Source organism: Salmo salar, chromosome ssa02 (assembly GCF_905237065.1).
Source record: "Salmo salar chromosome ssa02, Ssal_v3.1, whole genome shotgun sequence".
Lineage (NCBI taxonomy): Eukaryota > Metazoa > Chordata > Actinopteri > Salmoniformes > Salmonidae > Salmo > Salmo salar.
Window position 1 is genome coordinate 84,940,848 of NC_059443.1, and position 15,924 is coordinate 84,956,771.

Sequence of the window (15,924 nt, forward strand, 5' to 3'; positions counted from 1 at the left end):
AGCTTTGCAGCTCATTCAGGGTTATCTTTGGTCTCTTTGTTGACTCTGATTAATGCCCTCCTTGCCTGGTCTGTGTGTTTTGGTGGGCAGCCCTCTCTTGGCAGGTTTGTTGTGGTGCCATATTCTTTCCATTTTTTAATAATGGATTTAATGGTGCTCCGTGGGATGTTCAACGTTTCGGATATTTGTTTATAACCCAACCCTGATCTGTACTTCTCCAGAACTTTGTCCCTGACCTGTTTGGAGATCTCCTTGGTCTTCATGGTGCCGCTTGTTGGTGGTGCCCTTTGCTTAGTGGTGTTGCAGACTCTGGGGCCTTTCAGAACAGGTGTATATATACTGAGATCGTGTGACAGATCATGTGACACTTAGACTTTATTGAACTAATTATGTGACTTCTAAAGGTAATTGATTGCACCAGATCTTATTTAGGGGCTTCATAGAAAATGGGGTTAATACATATGTACGCACCACTTTTCAGTTTTGAATTCTTTTGCATTTTTTGAAAGAAGTTTTTTTTTCATTTCACTTCACCAACATGAAATCCAAATAAAAATCTATTTAAATTACAGCTTGTAATGCAACAAAATAGGAAAATCACCAAGGGGATGAATACTTTTGCAAGGCACTGTATACGATCAAGATTATCCTATGAACTGGACATTGAAACTGAATATCTTATGTTTCACCGAGTCGTGGCTGAACGACGACACGGATAATATAGAGCTGGCAGGCTTTTCCATGCATGGGCAGGACAGAGAAGTTATGTCTGGTAAGACAAGGGTGGGGGTGTGTGTATATTTGTAAACAACAGCTGGTGCACAAAATCTAATATTAAGGAAGTCTCAAGGTTTTGCTCACCTGAGGTAGAGTATCTCACGATAAGCTGTAGACCACACTATCTACCAAGAGAATTTTCATCTATATTTTTTCGTAGCTGTCTATTTACTACCACAAACCGATGCCGGCACTAAGACCGCGCTCAATGAGCTGTATAAAGTCATAAGCAAACAGGAAAACGCTCATCTAGAGGCGGCGCTCCTAGTGGCCAGGGACTTTAATGCAGGGAAACTTAAATCCATTTGACCTCATTTCTACTATTGTGTTAAATGTACAACCTTTACTCCACAACAGAGACGCGTACAAAGCTCTCCTTCTTCCTCCATTTGGCAAATCTGACCATAATTCTATCCTCATGATTCCTGCTTACAAACAAAAACTAAATCAGGAAGTACCAGTGACCCGGTCAATAAATAAGTGGTCAGATAACACAGATGCTAAGCTACAGGACTGTTTTGCTAGCACAGACTGGAATAAGTTCTGGGATTCTTCTGATGGCATTGAGGAGTACACCACATCAGTCACTGGCTTGATCAATAAGTGCATCGATGACGTCGTCCCCACAGTGACCGTACGTACATACCCCAACCAGAAGCCATGGATTATAGGCAACATCCGCTCTGAGCTAAAGGGTAGAGCTGTTGCTTTCAAGGAGCGGGACTATAACCCGGACAAACCAAACAGGCAAAGCGCAAATACAGGACTAAGACTGAATCGTACTACACTGGCTCCGACACTCAACGGATGTGGCAGGGCTTGCAAACTATTACAGACTACAAAAGGAAGCACAGACGCAAGCTGCACAGTGACACGAGTCTACCGGATGAGCTAAATAACTTCTATGCTCGTTTCGAGGCAATCAACACTGAAGCATGCATGAGAGCATCAGCTGTTCCGGATAACTATGTGATCACGTTCTCCGTAGCTGTTCTCCGTTTAAACAGGTCAACATTCACAAGGCCACAAGGCCAGATGGATTACCAGGACGTGTACTCTGAGCATACGCTGACCAATTGGCATGTGTCTTCACTGACATTTTCAACCCGTCTCTAATACCAACATGTTTCAAGCAGACCACCATAGTTCCTGTGCCCAAGAACAGCAAGGTAACCTGCCTAAACGACAACCGACCCGTAGCACTCACGTCTGTAGCCATGAAGTGCTTTGAAAGCCTGGTCATGGCTCACCATTATGTTGGTTCCATTTTTCTGTGCTCCGTTTTTATACTTAACAAATAAGGAACACTCAAAATGTGCACTTATAAATCATAACTTTAATCAAAATACAGCTGTAGACAGAAGTCAAAGATCAAACATCACACATACAACTGATATCTCTCCTGAGTTCTGCAAAATAGGAAAAGTCCCAAGTTATTTTATTAAGCCCGAAGTCCAGCCCTAGTGATGTCACTGCATACGTCATTACCTTCTACTCATCAGACCAAGCCCATGCATACACAGCAATACAAACTTGCAAGAGAGATACAATAGTTACAGTGTTTCTAAGGGCTCAGCAGTAAATGTCCACTCCCCAAGTTGATTTATAGAGATATGACTGACTAGTCTCTTATCTCTTTTACTCCCCTGCAGGGTTCTGTGTTTATCTTTGAAGTGCTTTCTCACAGACTCCATGCAATAACTCACACATCTCTCAGACCTTTTCTTTATAAGAGGCAGAGACTAGAAAAGAACTGTGAAACAATTTTAAACCTTATAATGCATATATATTGTTAATCGGTAGTCTAGGACCCTATAAATGTAGTGGGGGAGGGGTTTTATAACCCTTCCCCTTCTATCAATACAACATATGCATAATCATTTATTATAATACATCAAACATTTGGTGCAGCCCCGATCATGACCCCAATTTGACCCCATCAATTATCCCAGAAACCCTACACCCACTCCAGTTTGCATACCGCCCCAACAGATCCACAGATGATGCAATCTCTACTGCACTTCACACTGCCCTTTCCCACCTGGACAAAAAGAACACCTACATGAGAATGAGATTCATTGACTACAGCTCAGCGTTCAACACCATAGTAACCTCAAAGCTTATTACTAATCTAAGGACCCTGGGACTAAACACCTCTCTCTGCAACTGGATCCTGGACTTCCTGACGGGCCAACCTCGGGTGGTAAGGGTAGGTAACAATTTGTTTGTTTCAGTTTTCAATTTAACAAAAATGTACTGGATTGGTTGAAAAGAGATACTAAATTTACATACCATTTACATACCATGCAAAATCATGATAGTGGAAGATATACAGAATTTATACTGTTTTTCATACTAAGATCTACTAAGATGGACCAAGATATGTGTTTCTTTTGCAAACATTTGTTCATTCGTTTTGCAAGAGTCTGTTGATTAGTTGGTCATTGTATTATTTTGTTTTGCTATGTTCAAAACAAATCAAGCTTTATTTATACAGCACATTTCAGACATGGCTTCACAGGAAATAACAAATGGAAAACAATGAAAATAAAAACTAATATTTACTACACAACAATGAAAATAATTAAAAAACTAAAGAATATCAAAAACTGAAAGATTAATGAGCATTCTAAGGAAATGACTGATTAAAATAGTAAGAATAGGACGTAATATCCAACCAAAAATACAAGCTTGTTTTACTACATTGTTAGTAAACAATATAATTGTACCAAAAAATTGTCAGTTGGTTGCATAAATAATTATGATTACTAAATGTTACATGAAATGTAAATATGAAATATCAAAACCAAATGTACACCCCTTTGTTAATATGTATTGGCAATAATTCACTTAATGGTGAGGCATGGAATAATAAAACATGTATCTTTTGTCAGGCTGAATGTTTGAAATATGAGGTGATTTGGGTCATGCTTCTTCAGTAGTGGAATAAAGACAATTAGCACTTGAATGTTGCAAAGAAATACTGGAGTGATGTATTGTCAATAAAAATTGTTCGTATACCCATTTTTTATACTGTGTCCAGTTTTATATTTACTAAAGTTATTTTCAAGTCGTTGAAACAACGACCTGAAAAATACATATTTTCAACTTTTACTTTCAACCAAAACCGAATGTAGATTGGACCTCGGGCATAGTCTTGTCTTTTCAACAACATTTTGCTAGGTGGGATAGCCCAATGTCAAAACAGTTTTAACTTGTCCAAATCAATAACAAATATGCAGAAACGGTTTGTGATATATTGAAAAACTAAACATAAAATGTACTATCTACAAACATGTTCCACAATAGTAATCATATAACTTGTATTTTTTTTAAAACAAGCACCTTATAAACTGCACAAGCACCAACAACATTGTTGTTTTGACAACTGCCAATAAATCACTGATATCGATTAGGGGGGAAATCAGGTTGTACGTGCTGTTGAAACTAACAACTAAAAAAACACATGGAAATGGGAGATATATGTTACCTCACTGGTTAGAGGACAACCTGCAGAAGACAGTCAGCTACATTTTGGAGTGATGCATTTAAATTTAGGGGTCCCCAAACTGAAGAGAAATGAAAGCCATGAAGTGCTTTGAAAGGCTGGTCATGGCTCACATCAACAGCATCCTCCCGGGCACCCTACACCCACTCCAATTCACATACCGCCCCAACAGATCCACAGATGACGCAATCTCAATCACACTCCACACTGCCCTTTCTCACCTGGACAAAAGGAACAACTAGCCTTCCCTGTAGCTCAGTTGGTAGAGCATGGTGTTTGCAACGCCAGGGTTGTGGGTTCGATTCCCACGGGGGGCCAGCAAAAAAATGTATGAAATTGTATGAAATGTATGCATTCACTACTGTAAGTCGCTCTGGATAAGAGCGTCTGCTAAATGACTAAAATGTATGTGAGAATGCTGTTCATTGACTACAGCTCAGCATTTAACACCATAGTGCCCACAAAGCTCATCACTAAGCTAAGGACTCTGGGACTAAACACCTCCCTCTGCAACTGGATCCTGGACTTCCTGATGGGCCATCCTCAGGTGATAAGAGTAGGGGTGTGTACTTAGTCCCCTCCTGTATTTCCTGTTCACCCACGACTGCATGGCCAAACACGACACCAACATTAAGTTTGCTGACGACACAACAGTGGTAGGCCTGATCAGCGAGATCAGAGAACAGGCAGTGTGGTGCCAGGACAACAACCTCTCCCTCAATGTGAGCAAGACTAAGGAGCTGATCGTGGACTAAAGGAAAAGGTGGGCCGAACAGGCCCCCATTAACATCGACAGGGCTGTAGTGGAGTGGGTCGAGAGTTTCAAGTTCCTTGGTGTCCACATCACCAACAAACTAGAATGGTCCAAACATACCAAGACAGTTGTGAAGAGGGCACGACAAAACCTTTTCCCCCTCATGAGACTGAAAAGATTTGGCATGGGCCCCCAGATTCTCAAAAGGTTCTACAGCTGCACCATCGAGAGCATCACTGCCTGGTATGGCAACTGCTCGGCATCTGACCGTAAGGCGCTACAGAGGGTAGTTTGAACGGCCCAGTACATCACTGGGGCCAAGCTTCCTGCCATCCAGGACCTATATAATAGGTGGTGTCAGAGGAAAGCCCATAAAATTGTCAGAGACTCCAGTCAGCCAAGTTATAGACTGTTGTCTCTGCTACCTCACGGCAAGCGGTACCGGAGTGTCAAGTCTATGACCAAAAGCCTCCTCAACAGCTTCTACCCCCAAGCCATAAGACTGCTGAACAATTCATAAAATCGCCACTGGACAATTTACATTGACCCCCTCTTTTGTACACTGCCGCTACTCATTGTTAGTTACCTATGCATAGTCACTTCGCCCCCAACTACATGTACAGATAACCTCAACTAGCCTGTACCCCCCGCACACTGACTCGGTACCGGTGCCCCCTGTATATAGCCTCGTTATTGTTATTCTTATTGTATTGCTTTTTATTTTAGCCTACTTGGTAAATATTTTCTTCTTGAACGGCACTGTTGGTTAAGGGCTTGTAAGTAAGCATGTCACGGTAAAGTCTACACTTGTTGTATTCGGCGCTTGTGACAAATGAAGTTTGATTTGAACACTTATTTGTCATTCCCACATGGAATATGGAAATAATGTGTACATCACTGGTTAGAGGACAATTTGTAGAAAATAGCTAGCTACATTTTGAAGTGTTCCATTTTGATTCATGTTGGCCAACACTGTAAGTGTACGGAACACTTTTTTATGTTAATCACTTAAATAGTACTCTTTAATTTCAGAGCCTGTATTTTTCCCCTGATGAAGCTCATATCCGTATCATGCTGGAATCAATAGAACGGGGGTCAAACGTTTAGGGTTCTACATTGTGACATCATTAAAATACTCCTTCTACAATTTTTAAACATTCTACATTGTGACATTAAAATACTCCTACAACAATGATAAAACATTCTACATTGTGACATTATTTCACTGATATCATGAAACAACTCCTTCATGTATATATTTTCTGATGTTTAATCAGAGATCTTTTACGAGAGTATCTCTCCCTACATTGATCATAGCTATAAGATTTGATTCTTGTGTGTGTTCTCTGGTGTCTAGTCAGACTGCTATATGTAACAAATCTCCCACATTGATCACAGCTATAAAAGATTTATCTTCAGTGTGTGTTCTCTGATGTACCTTCAGCAAGCTTGAGCGATTAAAACTCTTCCTACATTGATTACAGCCATAATGTTTCTCCCCTGTGTGTGTTCTCTGGTGTATAGTCATGCGGCTAGATGAAACAAATCTCTTCCCACATTGATCACAGCCAAAAGGTTTCTCCCCTGTGTGTGTTCTCTGATGTATAGTCAGACTGCTAGATGTCACAAATCTCTTCCCACATTGACCACAGCTATAAGATTTCTCTCCTGTGTGTGTTCTCTGATGTACCTTCAGGCAGCTTGAGTGAGTAAAACTCTTCCCACATTGATCACAGCTATAAGGTTTCTCTCCTGTATGAATTCTCTGATGTATTTTAAGGTTTGCTATAGTGGTGAATCTCTTCCCACAGTCAGAGCAGTGAGCTGTATCGCCTGTGTGAATTCTCTGGTGTACTGTTAGTGAATCTAGTCTTGAGTAACTCTTCCCACAGTCAGAGCAGTAATGAGATTTCTTCCCTGTGGGTTTCCGCTGGTGTTTCTTGAGGCGTTCTGATCTGGAGAGACTCTTCTCTGCCTCGTCAGATTCATGATGTTGTTGAGGCTCCCCAGAGGATCCACGATAGTCCCGTCTCTCTCCTGTGTGAACGACAAAGTCAGACAGATGGTTAAAGGCCCACAACAGTCGAAATCCACAGTTTATTTGAGGTAAAAGGTGATGCCCATAAAGTTGTACAACAATTTACATCTGTAATGAATATTTAAATGCATTTACAAACTTATTTGACAATTGTCTTAATATGACAGTCAGTGAACAACAACAGTCATTTTTAGTCTTATTTTTTTCACTTCAGTAGTAACATTGATGATTCTAGGTTAGAATATAGGCCCCTTTCTGTGTTTGTAAAAATTGCCGCACGAGGGTGATGTGCACGCAATTTGGTTGCAGAAACTCGTCCCTGCTAATAGAGAAACCGTTAGTTAAGGATGTAGTAAATCTGCATGGAGCAAAAATGCTAGATTTGCTACTAGCATTCAAGCTAAAAAGTGCTGCATCCAAAATTGGTATTTTGCACCTATCAGAACCAAAAATTATTTTAGCGACTGTTCAAGCAATAATAAAAACAACAATTGTAAGCATTTTGAGAACCCCAAAAAGTGTTTTTGGTTAGAAGTAATAAACCTGGTAAATCTAGACTGTTGAATGGTCCCAGATGGTGAACAGTTTATTTAGTAATAACCTGGTAAATCTAGACTGTTGAATGGTCCCAGATGGTGAACAGTTTATTTAGTAATAACCTGGTAAATCTAGACTGTTGAATGGTCCCAGATGGTGAACAGTTTATTTAGTAATAACCTGGTAAATCTAGGCTGTTGAATGGTCCCAGATGGTGAACAGTTTATTTAGTAATAACCTGGTAAATCTAGACTGTTGAATGGTCCCAGATGGTGAACAGTTTATTTAGTAATAACCTGGTAAATCTAGACTGTTGAATGGTCCCAGATGGTGAACAGTTTATTTAGTAATAACCTGGTAAATCTAGACTGTTGAATGGTCCCAGATGGTGAACAGTTTATTTAGTAATAACCTGGTAAATCTAGACTGTTGAATGGTCCCAGATGGTGAACAGTTTATTTAGAAGTAATAACCTGGTAAATCTAGACTGTTGAATGGTCCCAGATGGTGAACAGTTTATTTAGTAATAACCTGGTAAATCTAGACTGTTGAATGGTCCCAGATGGTGAACAGTTTATTTAGTAATAACCTGGTAAATCTAGGCTGTTGAATGGTCCCAGATGGTGAACAGTTTATTTAGTAATAACCTGGTAAATCTAGACTGTTGAATGGTCCCAGATGGTGAACAGTTTATTTAGTAATAACCTGGTAAATATAGACTGTTGAATGGTCCCAGATGGTGAACAGTTTATTTAGTAATAACCTGGTAAATCTAGGCTGTTGAATGGTCCCAGATGGTGAACAGTTTATTTAGTAATAACCTGGTAAATCTAGACTGTTGAATGGTCCCAGATGGTGAACAGTTTATTTAGTAATAACCTGGTAAATCTAGACTGTTGAATGGTCCCAGATGGTGAACAGTTTATTTAGTAATAACCTGGTAAATCTAGGCTGTTGAATGGTCCCAGATGGTGAACAGTTTATTTAGTAATAACCTGGTAAATCTAGACTGTTGAATGGTCCCAGATGGTGAACAGTTTATTTAGTAATAACCTGGTAAATATAGACTGTTGAATGGTCCCAGATGGTGAACAGTTTATTTAGTAATAACCTGGTAAATCTAGACTGTTGAATGGTCCCAGATGGTGAACAGTTTATTTAGTAATAACCTGGTAAATCTAGACTGTTGAATGGTCCCAGATGGTGAACAGTTTATTTAGTAATAACCTGGTAAATCTAGACTGTTGAATGGTCCCAGATGGTGAACAGTTTATTTAGTAATAACCTGGTAAATCTAGGCTGTTGAATGGTCCCAGAAGGTGAACAGTTTATTTAGTAATAACCTGGTAAATCTAGACTGTTGAATGGTCCCAGATGGTGAACAGTTTATTTACAAGTAATAACCTGGTAAATCTAGACTGTTGAATGGTCCCAGATGGTGAACAGTTTATTTAGTAATAACCTGGTAAATCTAGACTGTTGAATGGTCCCAGATGGTGAACAGTTTATTTAGTAATAACCTGGTAAATCTAGACTGTTGAATGGTCCCAGATGGTGAACAGTTTATTTAGTAATAACCTGGTAAATCTAGACTGTTGAATGGTCCCAGATGGTGAACAGTTTATTTAGTAATAACCTGGTAAATCTAGACTGTTGAATGGTCCCAGATGGTGAACAGTTTATTTAGTAATAACCTGGTAAATCTAGACTGTTGAATGGTCCCAGATGGTGAACAGTTTATTTACAAGTAATAACCTGGTAAATCTAGACTGTTGAATGGTCCCAGATGGTGAACAGTTTATTTACAAGTAATAACCTGGTAAATCTAGACTGTTGAATGGTCCCAGATGGTGAACAGTTTATTTAGTAATAACCTGGTAAATCTAGACTGTTGAATGGTCCCAGATGGTGAACAGTTTATTTAGTAATAACCTGGTAAATCTAGACTGTTGAATGGTCCCAGATGGTGAACAGTTTATTTAGTAATAACCTGGTAAATCTAGACTGTTGAATGGTCCCAGATGGTGAACAGTTTATTTAGTAATAACCTGGTAAATCTAGACTGCTGAATGGTCTCAGATGGTGAACAGTTTATTTCCAAGTAATAACCTGGTAAATCTAGGCTGTTGAATGGTCTCAGATGGTGAACAGTTTATTTAGTAATAACCTGGTAAATCTAGACTGTTGAATGGTCCCAGATGGTGAACAGTTTATTTAGTAATAACCTGGTAAATCTAGACTGTTGAATGGTCCCAGATGGTGAACAGTTTATTTAGTAATAACCTGGTAAATCTAGACTGTTGAATGGTCCCAGATGGTGAATATCAGTTGTTTTTCCCCCACGGTGGCCGTTGTACTTGTTTATGACGTGACTCTGAGTCATCAGGGTAACATGGGCTACATGGGGTGTTTTGGTTTCACTCTGGGTTGAGTAGACAAACAGAGAGGGGACAAAGACTCTCCTATTTCAGTGGCTGATAATACAGGGGGCGATCCAGGATTGGTCCATTTTAGTTTTAAACTAATACTATACTGTATATGAGTCTTTCTATTAATAAAGAGGACAATGTGGGACATTGGGATCACATTTCTAAATGACTGGAAACAAAAACACATTTCATGCAGTTCCACATGTGAACTTACAGGGACAGAAGACTTTATACACTGAGTGTACAAAACATTAGGAACACCTGCTCTTTCCATGACAGACTGACCAGGTGAAAGATATGATCCTTATTGATGTAACTTGTTAAATCCAGTCCAATCAGTGTAGATGAAGGGGGGGAGACAGGTTAACCCGCTAGAGTTGATGTCTGCACCGCCACTGAAATCTAATTAGCATAATACTAAAATCACCATAAAAATGTGTTTAAGCTGCGGTGATGTTTGTCAGACAGTGAGACATCCTGAAAATCTTCTCATGAAAACATCTGAACAGTTTTGGGCTACACACTAATATGATCTGAGGAAAGGGAGGGAATTAATGGTAAATGTAGAACTGGTGATATATATATATATATATATATATATATATATAGGGGAACTGATAGACACTAACAATCAAAAGGGCAAACAATTCACACCATGAAGTTAGGAAACAATGAATGAGCACTAATTGGTGGGAGACAGAGCGATTGTGTGTCTGACCAGCTCACATTAAACGACCGTCGGTGACGGCTGAACACCCCAAGCAGGCAACAACATGGGGATTTTGTCTCCGATCTCAAAAACTTGAATAAGACAGCTAAATCAGGGCCAAAATAATGTAGCGTACACGCCACTTCATCTACTGTGCCATCCCCGCAGCCTCCACAATGGATTAGTCCACTGAGACAAGAACGAATCAGACAAGTGTCTCTTGTGCCATAAAACATGTATATAATTTGTGACTGCTCAACTAAAAACATGTTGGTTGACCAACAGCCTGTCGACCAAACAATCGACTAAATGGGGTCAGGCATTATAGCAATTGATTCCTGAAGAATATAACTTATTAATGTCTCAAATGTTTCAACTGTATTACCCCCATCAGAAACCAAAACATGAGCTTGTATAATGCCACTGTTTGTAAACTAACACTGTATAGCCTCAATCTGGATAAACTATCATTATGACATCATGGATGAATTCTACAATATACTATATAGCCTAGAAACCTGGTTAAACTATCATTATGACATCATGGATGAATTCTAGAAAATACTATATAGCCTAGAAACCTGGTTAAACTATCATTATGACATCATGGATGAATTCTAGAATATACTATATATCCTAGAAACCTGGTTAAACTATCATTATGACATCATGGATGGCCAGTCCTTGTATTCAGAGTGTGGTGAATTCAGGGGGTATCCCTGAGCTGAACTCAAACCTGGGTCCAGAGACTGTCAAGCCAACACCTTATAACTGTTATGCCAAGATGTCTGAAGTTCTTGACAAGGTCGCTAGGTTTGGGGTTAAGGTTGCTACAATAGTTTTCTCTATGAATGTGAGAGTGGTTACATTTCTCCAGCCCCCATTCCTCAGCTGTTTACCAAACCAAGTCTCAGGGTTAGCATTTTGTTACTTTTTTAAAAACTAAGTTGTCCCTTTAAAAAAGCCACACATTTATTATTCAATCTGCAGTTGAAACAATAACAAAGCTGTCATTCCACCACTGTTTTGGTAATAAGATGTATATTTTTTATTTGATTTAATTAGGCAAGTCAGTTCTTATTTACAATGGCGGCCTACACCGGCCAAGCCCGGACGATGCTGGGCCAATTGTGCGCCGCCCTATGGGACTCCCAACCACAGCCAGTTGTGATATGCCTGGATTCAAACCAGGGTGTCTGTAGTGATGCCTCTAGCACTGTGATGCAATGCCTTAGACCGCTGCGCCTCTAGGGGGCTGGAGAAATGTAACTATGCTCAAATTCATAGACAGACCTATGGATGCAAGGACTGACCATCCATGATATCAACATTATAGTTTTAACATGTTGAGGCTACAGTGTTGGTTTACATTGTTTATAAACATTGGAGTAAAAAAAGCTTATTTGGGGTTCTGTTGTGGTACAACAGTTGAACTAAGCTCATGAGGCATGTGTTATATTCTTCAAGAATCAATGGCTACAAATAAACTATTTAAAAGTCCAAATATGAATGTAGCAATGGCATATTTCCCCTTTAACACCACACATCAGTTCAACAACTTCAGAGTTTGTGCCTCTGTTTTTAAGACAGTACTTACTAGTGTTAATCAGGGCCCGGTTTTTCAAAACCATCTTACAGCTAAGTTCATCATTGGATGCCTTAAGTTGCCTTTGGGAAACCGGGCCCAGATATCCAGTTTCCTCCTCTTCTTCCTCCTCCTTTCTCGACGTGACAGTCATCTCCCCCTCCTCCTCTTTCACTCCAAAAACTGCATCCTCCTCTTCTTTTACTGTAACATCCTCGTCTTTCACTCTGAACGCGGCTTCCTCTTCTTTCTCGGTAACAGCCTCACCGTCTACTTCTTGTTTTACTGTAACAGCCTTCTCTTCCTCCTCCTCTTTAACGATAACTTCTTTCTCCGTCCAGCAGACCTCCTCTTCTTTAGCAGGAGGAGAGTAGCTTAGTGAGCTCATGGTCGGGGATGTTAGCTAGCTAGGCTAATGCTAACTTAACCAGCACGCTAGTTGACTAATAACAACAACACCGTAAATAAGAAATTAAATCGGATAACTAAGTAGACGACAGGAGTGTGTTTAAAACACAGTTACTAGTATACACGAAAGCGTCTAAAGAGCTTTCTTGGTTCGACTATTTTGTGTAGCAAGATACCGAGGTGGCTGACGAACTGTTGTTGCTGTTGAAAGAAGCGTTCCGTCCACTACAATATACGTCACACCAACACCATCGCCTTAGATTCCCAGAACGCCATCTGCTGACTGGAGTGGGTAAAATATCACAGTAAAATATTGTTGTAGCGCCCTCCGGTAACCAGGAGCACAACCGTTCCTTGGTTTTAACTGGCGGCTTTATTCTGTAGTTTAGTCAGAATTATCACCTTCCGTGAGAACTATAAAGTAAATGAAAATACAGTTTAAGCACACTCTTACACCTTCTTGTCTTATGAGTGACTTATTAGCTTGGTATAACTCTGAAGTGCTTACATACATAAACAGTTTAGCCGGAGCTATAACAGTATCAGATTCAACACACGAATAAAGGAAAAATACCTAATTGGCTGCTTATTACAGAAGGGAGGAAATCAAACCTCACACTTATTATTCCTGGCATGAATTCACGCTTCATCCTAACATACACATATCAACCTTTACAAACTACACCCGGTAACATGAAAACGTAGCTAACACCGCGCGGGAATGCCTTCACCCCCAAAGGTGTGTTGCTACGATAATGATCCCAGTTACAACAGTTATTAGCCACGTAGTTCCACTTGTCTTATCATTTCACCCGCATAGCGAACACGTAAACAATTCAAACAAAAAACAACGACATAGATTTACTGATTAATTGTCAGTTACAATTGTTATGATGACTATAACATTTGTTGCTACCTTAAATAATTATTGCACATTTTCTCATAAAAAGTATATTTCAACACTGTCTGCTCAGGCAAATTTGCCGAACTCCTAAACTTGGAACCAATCAGAAGTCCCGTACATACCCCTGGTGATGTAGGCAGCCAATGGCCTGCTTTTATCTACGATATAACTACAGCCTCTTGTGAAACGTGAGCTGCTGTCTGATGAAGAGAAACGGATATGTCTAGTTCCCAAAGACTGAAATAAGATAAATATATGTTTTAGAGTGCATTTAAAATAGTCAGCATGCAATAAGGATTCTCTTGATAATATGAAGAGGTAACTCCATGGACCATTTATCCAATTTATTGAAAGCTAGCCAATGTTACAGTTTGAATAGCCTAGCCAGCTACTGTAAATGTCCATTTGTGTTTCATTAGCTAGCAATCCATGTCAGTTAATTGTATTTTTCATGTTTTGGCCTGATTATATGTCTCATTTCAGGTAACTAGCTGCAGGCTTAAAGATACATTCCAATCATATACTTTGAACAGAAACCCAAATAAAAGCATGTATATAGAAAGAAGTGTTTGTGTAACGTATCCTAGAATGGAGGTTTAAAGACAACTGCTGCATATTAGCCAATACATATAGTCTAGCCTACACATATAGCATAGCCAATACATATAGTCTAGCCTACACATATAGCATAGCCAATACATATAGTCTAGCCTACACATATAGCACAGCCAATACATATAGTCTAGCCTACACATATAGCATAGCCTACACATACAGCATAGTCTACACATATAGCATACCTTGCAGTACAATCTTCTCTAAAAACAGTTGTACAACGACTCCAAAGTGACGCAGCGGTCTAAGGTACTGCATCTCAGTGCTTGAGGTGTCACTACAGACACCCTGGTTCGAATCCAGGTTGTATCACAATCGGCTGTGATTGGGAGTCCCATACGGCGGCGCACAATTGTCCCAGCGTCGTCCGGGTTTGGCCGATGTAGAGCGTCATTGTAAATGAGAATTTGTTTTTAACTGACTTGCCAAGTTAAATAAAAAAAATATGCTGTGCAATAAGAGTTTGATGTCTAAACCAGATGAGTTCTCAAATAGCAGCTGGCCAGTACCATGGTGGACATGCATAATGCTAGATGGCCAGTACCATGGTGGACATGCATAATGCTGGATGGCCAGTACCATGGTACCATGGTGGACATGCATAATGTTGGATGGCCAGTACCATGGTGGACATGCATAATGCTGGATGGCCAGTACCATGGTACCATGGTGGACATGCATAATGTTGGATGGCCAGTACCATGGTGGACATGCATAATGCTGGAAGGCCAATACCATGGTGGACATGCATAATGCTAGATGGCCAATACCATGGTGGACATGCATAATGCTGGAAGGCCAATACCATGGTGGACATGCATAATGCTGGATGGCCAGTTCCATGGTGGACATGCATAATGCTGGATGGCCAGTACCATGGTGGACATGCATAATGTTGGGTGGCCAGTACCATGGTGGACATGCATAATGCTGGATGGCCAGTACCATGGTGGACATGCATAATGTTGGATGGCCAGTACCATGGTACCATGGTGGACATGCATAATGCTGGATGGCCAGTACCATGGTGGACATGCATAATGTTGGATGGCCAGTACCATGGTACCATGGTGGACATGCATAATGCTGGATGGCCAGTACCATGGTGGACATGCATAATGTTGGATGGCCAATACCATGGTGGACATGCATAATGCTGGATGGCCAATACCATGGTGGACATGCATAATGTTGGATGGCCAGTTCCATGGTGGACATGTATAATGTTGGGTGGCCAGTACCATGGTGGACATGCATAATGCTGGATGGCCAGTTCCATGGTGGACATGCATAATGCTGGATGGCCAGTACCATGGTGGACATGTATAATGTTGGGTGGCCAGTACCATGGTGGACATGCATAATGCTGGATGGCCAGTACCATGGTGGACATGCATAATGTTGGATGGCCAGTACCATGGTGGACATGCATAATGCTGGATGGCCAGTACCATGGTGGACATGCATAATGTTGGATGGCCAGTACCATGGTGGACATGCATAATGCTGGATGGCCAGTACCATGGTGGACATGCATAATGTTGGATGGCCAGTACCATGGTGGACATGCATAATGTTGGATGGCCAGTACCATGGTGGACATGCATAATGCTGGATGGCCAGTACCATGGTGGACATGCATAATGTTGGATGGCCAGTA

The 15,924-nt window shown here is 40.4% G+C and overlaps 1 protein-coding gene across 1 annotated transcript; it reads right to left on the reverse strand.

Moving 5' to 3' along the window:
• Positions 1 to 6,295: 6,295 nt before the first annotated feature.
• On the reverse strand, positions 6,296 to 13,925 carry LOC106595716 (zinc finger protein 2-like). The gene is made up of 2 exons (XM_045711507.1): positions 12,350 to 13,925; positions 6,296 to 7,076 (listed from the first exon to the last, which is right to left on the reverse strand). The coding sequence occupies exons 1-2, from the start codon at positions 12,723 to 12,725 to the stop codon at positions 6,397 to 6,399; spliced, it is 1,056 nt and encodes a 351-aa protein (XP_045567463.1). The 5' UTR covers positions 12,726 to 13,925; the 3' UTR covers positions 6,296 to 6,396.
• Between the last annotated feature and the right edge of the window lie 1,999 nt (positions 13,926 to 15,924).

Bases quoted from the DNA above. Each gene is read 5' to 3' on its own strand.
- LOC106595716 (XM_045711507.1), bottom strand. From the start codon at position 12,725: ATGAGCTCACTAAGCTACTCTCCTCCTGCTAAAGAAGAGGAGGTCTGC. The intron at 7,077-12,349 runs GTAAGTACTGTC...TCGTTCACACAG, and splicing joins CCGGGCCCTGATTAACACTA to GAGAGAGACGGGACTATCGT.